This window comes from Mobula birostris, chromosome 5 (genome assembly GCF_030028105.1).
Source record: "Mobula birostris isolate sMobBir1 chromosome 5, sMobBir1.hap1, whole genome shotgun sequence".
Taxonomy (NCBI): domain Eukaryota; kingdom Metazoa; phylum Chordata; class Chondrichthyes; order Myliobatiformes; family Myliobatidae; genus Mobula; species Mobula birostris.
In genome coordinates, this window is record NC_092374.1 from 77,925,066 (window position 1) to 77,942,293 (window position 17,228).

The 17,228-nt window shown below is 41.0% G+C and overlaps 1 protein-coding gene across 2 annotated transcripts in view; it reads right to left on the reverse strand.

The window, feature by feature from the left end:
* ccdc171 (coiled-coil domain containing 171) overlaps positions 1-17,228 on the reverse strand; it is a 478,351-nt gene that overhangs the window by 140,399 nt on the left and 320,724 nt on the right. For both annotated transcript variants that reach the window (XM_072258224.1, XM_072258225.1), the window contains exon 21: positions 33-178. In XM_072258224.1, the coding sequence (XP_072114325.1) occupies positions 33-178 (146 nt within the window). The remainder of the gene's footprint in view (positions 1-32; positions 179-17,228) is intronic.

Genomic DNA, 17,228 nt, shown 5'->3' on the forward strand with positions numbered 1-17,228 from the left:
GATCTGAGCTCATTACAAGTCTCCATGCTCACTTTGCTGCCTTGCACAGGGCGTTTTCTGCATCTTGGATACTCTCTTCAAGTCGGCGTTTATCTTGCTCCAGCTGTGAGAGATTTTTGTTTAGCTGACGCAAAGACTGATCTTTCCTCCTCAGTTCCATTTTTGCTTCGGACAGACTCTGAAACAAGCAGTAAAATATTGTTCGTATGACTTCAGAATGTACATTGGCCAAAATATAGCAGTTTATTTCAACTATAAACTGGAACAGGAAGTGATCAACACTTAAAAGTCAGAGACTTGCATATCAGGTTACAGAGCAGAATTAACTGCAGAGAAATACTAATTGGCACAGTTCTAAAATATATGCAAGAATAGGTGGACTTTGACGCATGTGAAAGTGCCAGGACAGGTGAGAGAATGGTAAATGAGGCATAAGCAGAGGCACTGGAGTACAGAACCAGGAAGCCTACTTACATTGAATCTGTTAGGCCACAAGTACAGAATTATATTCATTTCTGATTAGCACACTTGAGGTGTCAGAGTCCTCTCCACATCCACTCTATCAAGACCTTTCACCATTCGATAGGTTTCAATGAGGTCTCCTCTTATTCTTCTGAATTCTAGTGAATACAGTCCAAGAGCCATCAAACACTCTTCATATGACAAGCCATTCAATCCTGGAGTCATTTTCGTGAACTTCCTTTGAAACCTCTCCAGAATCGGCATATCTTTTCTAAGATAAGGGGGCAAAACTGCTCACAATACTCTGTGAGGCCTCAATAGTGCTCCATAAACTCTCAAAATTACATCCTTGCTTGTATATTCTAGTCCTCTCAAAATGAATGCTAACATCGCATTTGCCTTCCTCACCACAGACTCAACCTGCAAATTCAACTTTAGGGAATCCTGCACAAAGACTCCCAAGTCCTTTTGTGCCTCTGTGATTTGTATTTTCTCACCATTTAGAAAAATAGTCAACCATTTCATTTCTTCTACCAAAAGTGCATGACCAGACACTTCTCAATACTGTATTCCATCTTCCATTTCTTTGCCCATTATCCTAATCTAAGTCCTTCTATAACCTCTCTACTTCCTCAAAACTATCCACCGCTCAACCTATCTTCATATCATCTGCAAACTCTATAACAAGGCCATCTAATACAACATCCAAATCATTGACATATAACATAAAAAGGATCGGTCTCAAAACAGACCCCTGTGGAGCACCACTAATCATTTGCAGCCAGTCAGGAAAGGCTCCCTTTATTCCCATCCTTTGTCTCCTGCCAATTAATCACTGCTTTATCCACACTTGAATCTTTCCTATAACACCATGGGCTCATAGCTTGTGAAGCAGCCTTATGGTTGGCACCTTGTCAAAGGCCTTCTGAAAACCCAAGTACACAACATCAACTGATTCTCTTTTGTCTACCCTGTTAGTTATTTCTTCAAAGAATTCCAACAGATTTGTCAGGCAAGATTTTCCCTTGAGGGATCCAAGCTGACTACTGTCTATTTTATCAGGTGAGTCCAAGTAACCTGAAACCACATCATTAACAATTGACTCCACATCTTCCTAAACACTGAGGTCAGACTAGTGGGCCTATAGTCCCTTTCTTCTGCCTCTCTTCTTTCTTGAAGAGTGGAGTGACTTTTGCAATTTTCCAGTCTTTTGAAACCATTCCAGAATCTAGTGATTATTGAAAGGTCATTACCAATGCCTCCACAATCTCTTCAGCCACCTCTTTCAGAATTCTAGGGTGTACACCATCTGGTCCAAGTGACTCATCTACCTTCAGACCTTTCAGTTTCCCAAGAACCTTCTCTTTAGTTATGGTATTTTTCTAAACAATGGAATAACATCTGCTAATTTCCAATCTTCCGGAACCTAACCCATAGCCAAGGATATTTTAAATACCTCTGCTAGGTCCCCTGCAATTTTTGTACAAGTGTCCCACAAGGTCTGAGGGGACAACTTGTCATGCTTTGGGTATTTATTCACTTGAATTTGCCTTAAGATACCAAGCATCTCCTCCTCTGTCATCCATATACGACTGATGAACTCACTGCTGTTTGGCCTCACTTCTGTAGAAACTGTGTCCTGAGTAAATACAAATGCAAACAAAAATTGCTTTAAGACCTTCCCCATCTCTTTCAGTTCCATACATAGATGACCATGCTGATCTTCAAAAGAGGACAAATTTTGTCCCTTGCTATCCTTTTGCTCTTAATATATCTTTAGAAGCCCTTGGAATTTTCCTTTTAGTTTCTTTTAGCCCTCCTGATTACCTCTTAAGTGTTCTCTTGCATTTCTTATACTCAAGTACCTCATTTATTCCTGCCTGCCTATACCTGCTATGTATCTCTCTCTTCTTAAGCAGGGCTTCAACATCTCTTGAAAACCAAGGTTTCCTAAACCTATTAGTCTTGCCTTTTTATTCTACCAGGAACATATAAATTATGTACTCTCAAAATTTCATTTTTGAAGGCCTACCACTAATCAAACAAGGAAACAACCTGTCCCAGCCTACACTTGCCACATCTCAACCCAAGGACCAGACTTATCCTTCTCCATAATTATCTTAAAACTAATGAAATTATGATCACTAGATGCAATGTGATCCCTTGCACATACTTCTGTCACCTGCCCTGTTTCATTCCTTAATAAGAGATCCAGTATCACATTCTCTCTAGTTGGGACCTTGAAATACTGATTAGTGGAAACTTCCCTGAACACATTTGACAAACACTATCCCATGCAGCCTTTGCACAATATGGGAGCCCCAGTAAATATGTGGAAAGTTACAATCACCTACTATGACAACCCTATTTATCCTGCAACAGTCTGTGATCTCTCTACAAATTTGCTCCAATAATCACACTGTTTATTGGGTAGTCTACAATACAATTCCATTAGGATGATCATATTCCACAGTTCTACCCAGATAGCCCCAGAAGACAAGCTCTCCAGTTTCTCCTGTCTCAGCACTGCTGCGACATTTTCCCTGACTAGAAATACCACCCCTCCTCCTTTAATCCCTTACTCTATCATGTCTAAAACAACAGAACCCTGGAACAGTGAGCTGCCAGTCCTGCTGTAGGGTAATGTAATGGGTCACAGTTGAGCCACACTGTTCATAATAGAAACTGTTCTACATAATTCACAAACACTGTTATTGAGTTGTTGTGTTCACTTTATGAGATGGTGTCTGATGTAATGATGTCAGTATTTGTTGGCTGCTTTTGGCTTGTTTGTAATGGAAGTAAAGGGCTGTGGCTTTTTTTAAGCACATAAAATGATTCTTGTATGTTTTATTTGCAAAATCCTACATTGGTGATCCTGACAATCTCAGATATTCCAGAGTTACACAACCACATGTTGACCAATGCAGTTGCACAGGTGGGAGCCCAGTTCACATTGAGAGAAATCACCTTGGACAATGCCAAATTTTACTATGTCATAGCACTGTTAAGTAGTTCCACTGCAGCCAGAGTGGTGAGTCTACTAGAGGATCCGCCTGCACATGATAAATATGTCACTCCGAAAACTCACCTGTTACAAACGTCTGGACTGAGTGCGCCAAAGTGTTGCTCTCCTTGTCTGGTCTGGGTGACGCTAGGCCTTCAGAACTAATGAGCCACATGCTATCTCTCATTAGCAAACACCATTTTTTTTAAAGCAAATGCTCAATCAAGTTCACACAGTCCTTGCTAACACACCCGTGAAGGATTATAGGGAGCTTGCTAAAATAGCCAATAGTCTACAGTCAGCCAGACAGAGATGCATCGTTCATCCTTCTTTTCCTGTCTCAATAAGTCCAGTCGGCAGAGCCTCCAGTACATTCACGCCCATGGTTCTTAACCAGCAATGTCAGGACTATCTTTTTACCATATGCATTTAGGCATGAACGCCAAGAAGTGCAAACCAGCAGGCAGCTTGGAAAGTGCCAGTGCACTGGGACACCGGAGGTCCATGAACACCTTGGGTCCCAGCTGCCAGGGTTGTCTATTGCTCATTATGGATACTCTTTCAGGGTGATGCTTCCAGTGTGTCATGGGCGCTCATGTGTATATGCTGCCATCATCGCCCATGGATTATATGGCAACGGACCCTTGCTGGTGGGATCTGGACTTATGGGACATGACATGTGACACTACTTCAGTTGATGATGTACACATGGGACTTTGTCTTGGCTAGAGGTGCAAGACCTCTGCTCGCCACAGATTTCCTGCGCACCAAAGGACTGTTAGTAGATCTTAAGAACTGCTGGCTTGTAGACACAAAGGAATTTGGATCGTTACCCTGTACCCACAGTAAGATCCCCACGAAGACTCGGTCTAGTGCATGCACCACCACATGTGAATTCACTCACCACATCTTCACAACTCGCTAGCCGGTCCACGCCTGTGCGCATAGACTAAACTCAGAAAGGCTGGCCAGCATGAAGGCTGAGTTTACTAATATGAAAATTCTTGCCATTATATGTAGGTCGAATAGCCCTTTGGGCTTTATCCCTCCGTGTGGTCCCTAAGCACAATGATATAGCAATATTCAAGACTTCTCCGGAAAGATAATACTTTCTAAAGTGCAATTAGTTAGGAGCTAACATCAAGTGCCTGTGTACACTGAGGAAGTTCCCAAAACTGTTGTTGTAACCCTATTTGGCCTATTTGAGTTTCCATGCATGTTGTTTGAACTGAAAAATGCAGCACAGACTTTCCAATGACTACTAGACTCTGTATTAAAAGACTCAAATTTTCTTTTAGTTTACCTGGATGACACACGTCGCCATTACATCCCCAAAACTGAACACGTATCACATCTCCCCACACTTTTCAAGCACTTAAGCCAAAATGGGCTGATTATTAACCCCTCTAAATGGCAGTTCAGGTCACCTACTATTGACTTTCCTGGCCACCATATCTCTGCAGAAGGTGCAACACCCCTGCTGTCAAAAGTTGCTACTATTACGGACTTTCCACTGCCCCACACTACCAAAGCACTGTAAAAAGCTCCAAAACCTGAACTCTGTACCTCATTTTGCAACTGGATCCTCAGCTTCCTCACTGGAAGATCACAGAGGATCGGAAATAACATCTCCACCTTGCTGATAATCCGCACTGGTACACCTCAAGGATGTGTACTTAGCCCACTGCTCTACTCTCTCCACACCCATGACTGTGTGGCTAGGCACAGCTCCACGGCCATCTAAAAACTTGCTGATGACACAGCAACCGTTGGTAGAATTTCAGATGGTGTCAAAAAGGCATATAGGAACTATATAGATCAGCTAGTTGAGTGGTGTCGCAGCAACAACCTTTCACTCAGTGTCAGTAATCCAAACAATTGATTGTGGATTTTAGAAAAGGTAAGACGAGGACATACACTCCAGTCTTCATAAGTGAAGAGGGTGTGCAGTTTCAAGTTCCTGGGTGTCAAAATCTCTGAGGATCTATCCTAGGCCCAACATAACAATGTGGTTACAAAGACTGCACGACAGCGCCTATACTTAATTAGGAATTTGAGGAGACTTGGTATGTCACCAAAGACACTCACAAATTTCTACAGATATCAAATGTGTTCAGGAAAGTTTCCTTCATTAGTATATAGAAGTCCCAAAGAGACAGAGTGCGATACTGGATCTGCTATTAGGGAATGAGACAGGGCAGGTGACAGAAGTTTGTGTAGGGGAACAATTTGTATCTAGTGACCACAATGCCATTAGTTTCAAAGTAAATATGTAAAAAGATAGGTCTGTGCTGCAGGTTGAGATTCTGAGTTGGTGAAAGGCCCAATTTTGATGGTGTCAGAAATGATCTGACAAGTGTGGAATGGGACAGGGTGCTTTCTGTCAAAGGGATACTTGGTAAGTGGGAGATCTTCAAAAGCTAAATTTTGAGAGTACCAGGCTTATATGTGCCTGTCAGAGTAAAAGGTAACGGGAGGAGAAGATGGCAGCGCGCCTGCGTGTGCGCAGCCCTCCGGTGAAAAATGATATTGTATCTGTTAAATAGGAGCCGTGGACAATTCTGATTTGATGGAGAATGGACGTGAAAGCACAGAGGAACATCTGGAGAAATTTCTGAAACGCCCGTTCACTGCTGTCGTTACTATGTGGTCGGGAATCTTTCGGAGGGTAGGCCTCAAAATCCCCGGCCTTGCCTGCTTTTGGCGACCAAGAAGGAGGTCGAATCGTTCGGACAGAGATGGCACTCAGTACTCGGTGTCAGAGCTCGAAGTTTTCGGATAACTCAGAGTCGGATTGTGGTCGGCATGGCAGGGAGAGTTTTTCTTCCTTCCCCCGTCTGCGTGAGATGTGGGTCATCTGAGAAACTTCGAACTTTACTATGCTCACGGACTTCTTCATCAAGTTATGGTAATTGTTGCACTGTTGTAACTATATGTTATAATTATGTGGTTTTGTCAGTTTCTTCAGTCTTGGTCTGTCCTGTGTTTTGTGATATCACACCGGAGGAAATAATGTATCATTTCTTAATGCATGCATTACTAAATGACAATAAAAGTGGACTACGTGTCTTCATAATCTAATCTAAAGGTAACAAGTGTAGGGAGCCTTGGTTTTTGAGAGATATTAAGGGCTTGGTTAAGAGAAAAAAAGGTGCATAGTAGGTATGGGCAGGAAGGAACAAATGAGATGTTTAAGGAATATAAGACATGCAAGAGAGCACTTAAGAAAGAAATCAGGACTAAAAGAAGGCATGAAGTTGCTCTAGCAGACAAAGTGAAGGAGAATCCCAAGGGATTCTACTGATATGTTAAGAGCAAAATAATTGCAGGGGACAAACCTGGTCCTCTGGAAGACCAGAATGGTAATTCATCTGTGGAGCCAAAAGTGATGGAGAGATCTTAAATCTTTGCATTTGCATTTACTCAGAAGATGGATGCAGAATCCATAGAAGTGAGGCAACGTCGTGGACCCTGTACAGATTACCAAGAAGGAGGTGTTTGTTATCCTGAGGTAAATCAGGGTGGATAAATCCCTAGGGCCTAACAAGGTGCTCCCTAACAAATTTGAGTTGTGTGTCAGCAGGCAAAAATTAACCATCACATCCAGGCACCATTAATACTTGCGAGGCCGCTGAGCAGCGCTGACTATATCAATGTGGGCCTGGTTGGCCCTCTACTGCAGTTTTCTGCAATGTCCTTACCATGTGGTCAGAGGATGCCTCTCTAGAGTCAACGATGGCTGCGGATGTGGCTCGGGCGGTCATCAACATGTGAGTCGCTCGGTTTGGCACCCCATCTGATTTTTCTTTGTCTGAAGTCCCCAATACACGTCAGACCTCTCGGCCACACCATTTCACCAGTCCTTAAAGGCTGCTCTGAAGGCCTCGCTGATGGACTAGCATTGGCACAATTGTCTCTTGTAGGTCCCACTAGGGCTCAGAACGGCTCCAAAAGTGGACCTGCAGTCCACAGTTAAGGTGGTGTATGGACAGCCGCTACAGAGTGCCGAGTGATTTGATACCTGATGCCACGACCACCTGGTTGCATTTCAGCAACGCTCCATCCTCCTCAGTAAACTTGGTTCTTTTACACCTATTCCTACCTCCCATCAAAAGACCATTAGACATAGCAGCAGAAATAGGCCATTTGGTCCAGTGAGTCTGCTCCGCCATTCAATCATAGCTGATCCTTTTTTCCCCTCCTCAAATCCATTCTCCAGCCTTCTCCCTGTACCCTTTGATACTGTGTCCAATCAAGAACCGATCAATCACTGCCTTAAACACACTCAACAACCTGGCCTCCACAAATGCCTGCGGTAACAAATTCACCACCCTCTGGCTAAAGAAATTTCTCCGCATCCCTGTTTTAAATGGATGCCCCTCTACCCTAGTCTGTGCCCTCTTGTCCTAGACTCACCCACTATTGGAAACATCCTTTCCGCATCTACTCTGTCTAGGCCTTTCAACATTCAAAAGGTTTCAATGAGATCCCACTCCCCCCCCCGCCACATTCTTCTAAATTCCCGCGAGTACAGACCCAAACCCGTCAAACGTTCCTCGTATGATAACCCTTTCATTCCTGGAATCATCCTTGTGAAACTCCTCTGAACCCTTTCCAATGCCAGCACATCTTTTTCTTAGATGAGGCGCCCAAAACTGTTCACAGTACTCAAGGTGAGGCTTCACCAGTGCCTTACAAAGCCTCAGCACCACATCCCTGATTTTGTATTCTAGACCTCTTGAAATGAATGCTACCCTTGTATTTGTCTTCTTCACCACCGACTCAGCCTGCAAGTTAACCTTTAGGTTGTTCTGAACAAGGACTCCCAAGTCCTTTGCATATCAGATTTTTGTATTTTTCTCAGAAAATAGTCTGCACATTTAATTCTACTGCCAAAGTGCATGACCATACATTTTCCTAAACTGTATTTCATTTACCATTTTCTTGCCCATTCTCCTAATCCGTCTAAGTCCTGCAGCCTACCTGTTTCACCAACACCACCTGCCCCTCCACCAACCTTCGTATCATCTGAAAACCGGGCAACAAAGCCATCTATTCTATCATCTAACTCATTGATATACAACATAAAAAGAAGCAGTCCCAACACCGAACCCTGTGGAACACCACTAGACACTGGCAGCCAACCAGAAAAAGATCCTTTTATTCCCACTCACACCTCCTACTAATCAGCCAATGTTCTAACCATGCCAGTAACTTTCCAGTAATACCATGGATTCTTAACCTGGTAAGCAGTTGCATGTGTAGCACCTTGTCAAAGGCCTACTGAAAGTCCAAATATACAAACATCCACTACATTCCCTTTATCTATCCTACCTGTAATCTCCTCAAACAACTCTAACAGGTTCATCAGGCAGGATATTTCCTTAAAGAAATCATGCTGACCCTTTCCTATCCTGTCCTGTGTCACCAGGTACTCCATAACTTCATCCTTAACAATCTACTCTAACATCTTCCCAACCACTGAGGTCAGGCTAACTGGTCTATAATTTCCTTTCTGCTGCCTTTGTCCTTTCTTAAAGAGTGGAGTGACATTTGCAATTTTCCAGTCCCCTGGCACCATGTCAGAATCCAATGATTTTTTTGAAAGATCATTACTAATGCTTCCACAATTTCTACCGCTACTTCTTTCAGAACTTTAAGGTGCAGTTCATCTGATCTGGGTAACTTATGTACCCTTAGGTCTTTCAGCTTTTTGAGCACTTTCTCCCTTGTAATAGTAACAGCACTCACTTCTCTTCCCTCACACCCTTCAACATCTGGCACACAGCTAGTGTCTTCCACAGTGATGGCTGATGCAAAATACTCATTTAATTCATCTGCCTTCTCCTTGGCCCCCGTTATTATTTCTCCGGCCTCATTTTCTAGAGGTTCCATATCCACTCTCATCTCTTCTATTTATTACATATCTGAAAAAGCCCTTACTATCCATTTTGATATTGTTTGCTCACCTGCTTTCATATTTCATCTTCTCCCTCCTAATGATTCTTTTAGATACTCGCCATAGGGTTTTAAAAGCTTCACAATCCTCTGTCTTCCAGCTAATTTTGGCTTTGTTGTATGCCCTCCCTTCTGCTTTTACATTACCTTTGACTTCCTTTGTCAGACACGGTTATACTATTTTGTCATTTGAGTATTTCTATGTTTTTGGAATGTATGTATCCTGCACCTTCCTCATTTTCCCCAGAAAGTTACACCACTTCTGCATCTCTCTCCAGACCTATGATTTATAGATGCTATAAGTATTTTGTTAAATCAGGAGATGAGGCCCACTGTTGTCAGGAAATGTAGAGGAGGCTTGACCCAAAAGCAGTGCCGTAGAGACGATTCATGATGAATGGTAAATTGAATAATAGATTGCAAGTAGTACAATCTTCTATGCAGCGGTGTGCTGGGGCAATAGCATCAACATGGGTGATGCCAACAGGCTCAATAAACTGATTAGAAAGGCTGGCTCTGTTATTGGAGTCAAACTAGACACGCTGGAGGCTGTGGTAGAACAAAGGACCCTACAGAAAATCCTGGCAGTTTGGGACAACGTTTCTCATCCTCTGCATGCCACCTTGGTTGAACAGAGGAACAATTTTAGTAATAGACTAAGGCAATTATGCTGCTGCAAAGAGCGCTATATGATGTCATTCTTACCCTCGGCCATTGGGCTCTATAATGAGTCAACCTATAGCTGGGGAAGTGATGACCGCCTCCTGTTAGACTGTTGGCTGTAACTTATTTTTTATTCTTTCTTACTTCTCTTCTAATAGTTGTATATCTATGCACTCGCAAATGCTATTGTGACACTGTTATTTCCTTTGGGATCAATAAAGTATCCATCTATCAAACAAACAAGTCACAAAATGAGAAAGAATAGTTACTAAACATCACAGGCAACAAGGTGGCTGAAGGCTAGGAGCAACTCATTGAAGCTGGCTGGATTGATGAATGACCAATAGTTGTGGATGGGAACTGGGTTTAAAATGGCTGCAGGTGATGCATTGAAAATGAGTGGTAGGTGATTCCTGTTAGCTGGGTGAGACTGGGAGGTGCCTGCCTATGCAAACCTGATATCTTAGGGATTACTTTCTCCACACTTCCCAGTCTGCACCCCACCCAGCCCTATCTCTCTCCCCCACAAGCACTTTCCTCTGCAACCATAGCAGGTGTGAAACCTCCTCCCTCCCCACCATACATGACCCTGAACAACCTTTCCTGGTGAGCAGACATTACCATGTGCTGCTCCTCCATGGCCACCATTTTAAGTCTCCTTCTCATTCCTACAATGACATAACTGTCCTCGGCCTCCTCCATTTACAAGTTGCACTTTCAAAATTTAAATCCTCTGAATCATCTAGATGTAAATTCCCCTACTGCCATGATGGGATTTGGTGCTATGTTCGTGAATTATTAATCCAAACCACTAGGTTATGAGCTCGGTAACTTAAACACAATGTTAAATAACAATTCAGTAGTTTTTGAAAATAAAACTCATGCCATTAAGTTGGTTCCAAATCAGCCAGTCTTACAAAACCTGCAGCCTAACATCTCTCCTCACATTGCTTTACAAACTGCATGAAAAAACCCTGTCTTTCTTTTAAGTAACATGAACTGAAGAGTGCTGTAGAAATTAGCATGAACAAATCAATTATACTGCAATGCTACAGCCATCAACGAAAACTTGGCCGCCATTGTGGAGTTTAACAGCACGAATGACTGATTTACAATCTGGTGGAAAAATTAATTGTGGAATTAATATCTTATCATGAATGGATCCAGTAAACATTTCATTTAGTTGTTATATGTATAGGTATTTTGACACATTTGCACTAAATGATCATTCAACTATCAATCCTTTTCGTTAATGTCAACATGTGTAAACTAGTAGTACATATGTGAGACTCACACAAAAATATTATACCAGGAAACTTAACAGATGAGTTTTTATTTCAGGGAACGACAGGGGATCTGGAGGTGTGCCAGATGCATGGTCCCAATTTCAACACATCATTTATTCTATCCAGAATTTTATCACATTGCATTGCTGCCAAAAGAATGCTATTCAAAATTTAGGAGATCTATCCTAATGCTGTGTGGATAAAGCAGGAACTAGCAGGCAATAGGCTGTCACTAAAATGCTACAATGTAAAACAATGAAAGTTTGCAAAAACAGTGGATCCCGACTAATTGGGACATATTGGGACATTGGCCCAATTAAGTGGCAGCCCCAATTAGACAAAGTTCCATGGAAATAGTTAAAAAGGTATAAAAATTACAAGCTGAGTAACCAATTATGTACTTAAATGAAATCCAAAACAAATTAGAACTCTAACAATAGTATTACAGTACTACAAAAACTGTGTATTAGTTCCTAATAGTTATTGACAGAGGAATTCATCCAGTGTACATAATGGACAAAATCAGCGCAGACACCTAATAAGGACTATCTTTATACAATGCTTTCAACGATTGCATCTTCCAAATCTTTGTTTTCATTGTAACATTCAAGACGATTGTTGATACCTTCAAGTTCTTTGTAGTTCCTAACTTGTTGAAGTAGTGAATTCATTTCATTTTCACTCTTGGCCGTTTCTGGTATCTCCAAGCCAGAATGCTTGAGACTGCAATGAGCAAAACAGTCTGGAATTGTCTTGCTGCTTATTTTTCATCGACTGTCAGTGATGAAAATCACTGTTTCTTGTACAAAAAAGCAGAACCAGACACTTTTAAAAAAGCTATTTGGTCTAAGCACAGTGTAGCATCTAGTGGCCACATAAGTGCACATGACTGACACTAGTTAGAACCTGTTCAGCAAATCTCCTGCCTTGATTAAGAGTCATAGTGTTCCAAATAAATGAAGGGAATCATGGCAATTTTCTCAATTTGTATTTGTTGTTTAAGAGTTGTTCCAAAGAAATGGCTGCCCTGATTAACTGACGGCTCAATTAACTGGAATCCACTGTATTTGTGAAAACAACTCAAAATTAAACAGGGGAAAACAAGGTATTTTACTAATGTAGTGAGATATTTTATGAGCTATGGAAAAGCCAAACCCAGTTTACATTACTATTCTATCAAAAAGTATGCTTATTTTGGAATATATTTAATAATTATACCAGTTCATTTTTATTTCCTGAGTGCTGAGGTTTTCAGCATAATATTGTTACTTTTCAAAAGTGGCCATCAGACATGAATGGTTTTTATGTTTATACTGTTCGTCATTACAGATTTTCTTTCATGCATCATTTAATTCTGAATTTGCACAGAACTACCATGGAGCATTGTTGCAGAGTACAAAGAGAAAAATTGGACAAGGATAATTGTAAGTGTGTTCAATGTAAAATGAAGGAAAATTGGGCAGGTTCATTCTATTGCCTGCATTTGCTGATCCCAATCAAATCTTGCTCTGATATTTGCTTCAGTGAGAGTTAATACTCAGGCAGCAAAGACTAAAGACAGCCCCCTGAGTTCAATTTATTCGTATCTCAGGAGCCTGGCAGTCTATAAAGTTCTGTGAGCTTTCAGTGTGAGGCAACAGTTTATGTTATCTATGAGATTGTTGAAAGTAGAACAAGATAATTTTCACGACAGAAAATCTACAATGATGCAGAAATATTTGTTGGTAATCCAGAAAGATGAATACATTGCAACTCATTATGCTAGAAGTTAATATGAAATTGTTTAAATGTTGCAATAAATTACCAAATACGTTTTCTATTCAAATGCCGCATCCCCAAGAGTGCAAAATTAAAAACAAAATATGATAAACATAGGGAAGTTAAAAATGTAATGATCATTTGCAGCAAAAAAAGTCAATAGCAACAGCAGAGAGAAAAAATGAAGATTTTGCTAAAATATTAAAATGAGTATAAGCATTTGGATTGATCAGGAATCTGTTGCTCTAGATTTCATTGTGAAGTTTCATTGAAAGGAATTGCTTTATCCATTCATCATAAAGTTTCTCAGAGACATTTGCAAGCCCAAGTGCAGAGATTTACACTGATCTAAAGTCTGTTTTAAATTTCCTTGCTCCTACAAAGAGGCTGTTCATCCAATCAGACTGAAAAATTCTCACCACTTCATGCAGCAACAAAGCAAGCAATATAAATTATATTTACATCATTATACACTAAGTAGAAGAAAGAGCCATTCATACAGAACTACAAGGGAAGCATCAAATAAAATAATACAGAAATATAATAATATACTACAAAAATGCTGCAACTTCATACAGGACTGAAACATCAGGCAACAATAGACTCTTAGGGACAGAGAAAAATTTCGGTAATTAACCACTTTGCTTAAAAATTCAGTTACACCTGATTCTTTAAACTTCAATATTTGATCTGCCTTTAAAACAGAAATAGTGAAAACAGAAGTTCTCACTGACAATGGTGAATGCCAACAACCTCATTGTTATTTATTTAATAAGTATGGATTATCATGACTTAGATCATATCAAAATTTCAACCTGGTCAACTCCAACACCACCAGCCCACTCCAGTAATGAGTTAATGCTGAATGCAGTTATCAAGAACACTGCTGGCTTGCCAATAACATAATCACTGATGCTAAGTTTAGATTTTGGCAAACATCTGAAAAGTTAACCCTGTTTCTCTTTTCACAGATGCATCCTAACCCCTGTGTTTCCAGTATTTTCAGCTTTTGGTACAATAACTAGGTAGCAGTCATAATTTCTGGAAATATTTTCCATATATTCTTCAACTTCATCAAAAGGACTGCTGGTTTAATTTTCTAGCGTTCAAATTCATTCCAAATTAATTGCCAAAAGAAGGAAGCATGAAAAAAAGTTAGTTCTATTGGACCAGATTGTTTAATTATTATTTTATCTGTAGTTTAACAATTACCTATCTGAAAAAGAAAATTAATAGCCCTCAACTCCAAGTGGAGTCATCGGGACGCCGTCATGACAGCGTTTTTTTTAGCAGGCTTTCTTATTTTTACGAGGCCAAGTTGCTAGCTCGACGCTCAACCCAGCACGAATGGAAAGCATGCAAGGAAGCCGGCTGGATTCGAACTCGGCCTTCGCTCCAAGTCCAGCGCTGATGCCACTACGCCACCAGCTGGCCTATTACCTATCTGCTCTCTATGTATATATCTAAGATTAAGTAATTCGATGTATGTGTGTGTGTGTGTACGCGCGTGTAGAATTAATATGCCTCTAGTGACTATACACATCATAATTTTGGAAAGTGGAAAGTACTAGAAATTTCTTTGTTCCGTATTACCTGAATACGTGCTTTCGAATTGGTTAATTCTTATCTATCGATTTGAATAAAAATGTTCTTATCTCTGTGGGATTAAAAAGCTTAGCATCTTAGTTTGGTCTTTAAGCTTTCTGTTTTTAGCTTCTGCTCCTATTTCCTTTGTTTGATAAGCATTTAATAAAGTAATCATGATACTATCCAGTCCTGCCTTGAGGTAGTCTCTCCAGCAGTCTCTTAACCTGACCTGCAGTCACAGTCAGCTGGGTTAGGGTGGTCATCCCCATAGAGGCAGGATACTCCAAAGTTGGCAGATTTGAAACACAAGCACTCACCAGAGGGGAGGGAAGGGTGGAGGGAGAAGGCTTCAGGGGCAGGGAAGGTGTGTGGCTTGTGCAAGTGGAGGAGGGGACAGCAGGATCTCACACGCTGAACCTGTTGAAAAACAAGTTCAACTTGTTGGCCCTTTCCAGGCAGCCGTCAACCTTCCTTTCCTTAACTTTGAAGACAGTTATTTGCTTCATGCCTGACCACACAACCCTTATGCTATTCTGCTGGAGCTTGTACTCCAGCGGCTCGTTGGGGAAGCAGCATACAGTCCTAGATGCCCAGGTGCTTTCATCGAATTTGATATAGTCTGTGATACAATCAGTTATTTTGTTAATTTCTTCCCTGTGTGGCTCACGTAACACATCCCAGTCCGTCCTCTCAAATCATTCCTGCAGTGCCTCATGAACATCCTGATTCCACCTTCTTATAGTCCTTGTTGACACAGGCTGCCACTGGACAAGAGGCATGTACCTGGGTGTTAGAAGGGCCAGTTTAAGATCAGATCTGCAAAATGGGGAAGGGCAGCGGCACTGTATGTGTCCTTTACATTTGCATACAGAAGGTCCAGTGTTCTATTGTCCTGTGCAGGGCAGCTGACATATTGATAAAATGTTGGTGTTGTTGCCTCAAGGAAACCATGATTAAACTCTCCAGTAACAACCACAAAAGTGTTGGGATACTAAGTGTGTATTCTAGTGATGGTCGAAAGAATAGCATCACACTCTACATTTGCGTCAGTCAACTATTAGGTGTAATCAACAACTAAGAACTTATGGATGTCATACAACCGCTGTCAGAAGTTGCTGCATTAAAATGTAACAGTTACTTCAAAATGACTACTATAGAAAGCCGTGGAAATGCACTTGGGGATTAAATTGAAAGAATGGTAGCGCAGAAAGAAATAAAAGGGGTGAAAGAAATAAAATAAGTATCAAGAACATATACAGTGAACCCAACAACTGGAATAATGGAAAGAAAGTTGGATGCTGTATCACAGACAGCCATACAAGATTATCTGATACAGCAAATACATTCTCTAGGACACATTGGAGTGCAAAAGATGATTAACAGATTCTCCCAGTGGTGGTGGAATCCAAAGTTCAGGACACAAGCTCGACAAGTACTTGAAAGATGCACAACATGCCATTAAACAAATCCTGGAGCAGCGGAAGAGCTATCACAATTAAGTAGTCCTGCCCCATCTAGTCAATTGTTACATTTACAAGTGGACTACATTTCCTTCCCAGAGTGGCAAGGATACTCAGACGTACTAGCAATAGTGGACAAGCTTTCCAGGTGGGTGGAAGCTATTCCAGCAAAAAAAAGACACAGCCACACATACAGCAAAAACTCTGATCAAGGACTACATTCCGAGATGGGGATTGCTGTGTCACATCGACTCTGACCAAGGAACACATTTCACTGGGAGCATTTGTCTGGAATTATGTTGACTGATGAACGTTGAATGGTCTTTACATTGTCCGCATCACCCAGAGTTGTCAGGACAAGTCAAACAAATAAATGGAACATTTAAACAATGATTGATAAAGTATCATGAGGAAAGTGTACCATGGCCTACACCTCTTCCTATGGTGTTATGTAGTATCAGAGCAAACCCAAACATGGAAATTAAACTAAGTTTAAGAGGTGGTAACTTTTGGGAACCCTTGATCTCAGGTTGGCTGTTATACATATTATGGTAGACAGTTTCATTAGTTAATGTGCGAAATTAACCCGAGCTGTCTAAAGTTTAGAAGTTCAAAATTCAAAGTAAACTTTATTATCAAAGTACACACGTCACCACATACAACTCTGAGATTATTTTTCCTGCAGGCATACACAGCAAATCTATAGAATAGTAACTGTAAACAGGATCAATGAAAGAGCAAGAGCATACCTGCAGGAAATGACAAACAGTGCAAATGCAAATATAAATGAATAACAATAAATAATGAGAGCATAGAAAAACAACATAAAGAGTCCCTTAAAGTGAGATCATTGGTTGTGGGAACACCTCAACAGATGAGTGTAGTTATCCTTTTTTGTTCAAAAACCTGAAGGTTGAGGGATAGTGACTGTTCTTGAACCTGGTGTGTGAGTCCTGAGATACCTTGTACTTTCTATCTGATAGCAGCAGCGAGCAAAGAGAATGGCCTGGGTGGTGAGGATCTTTGATGATGGTTGCTGCTTTCTTA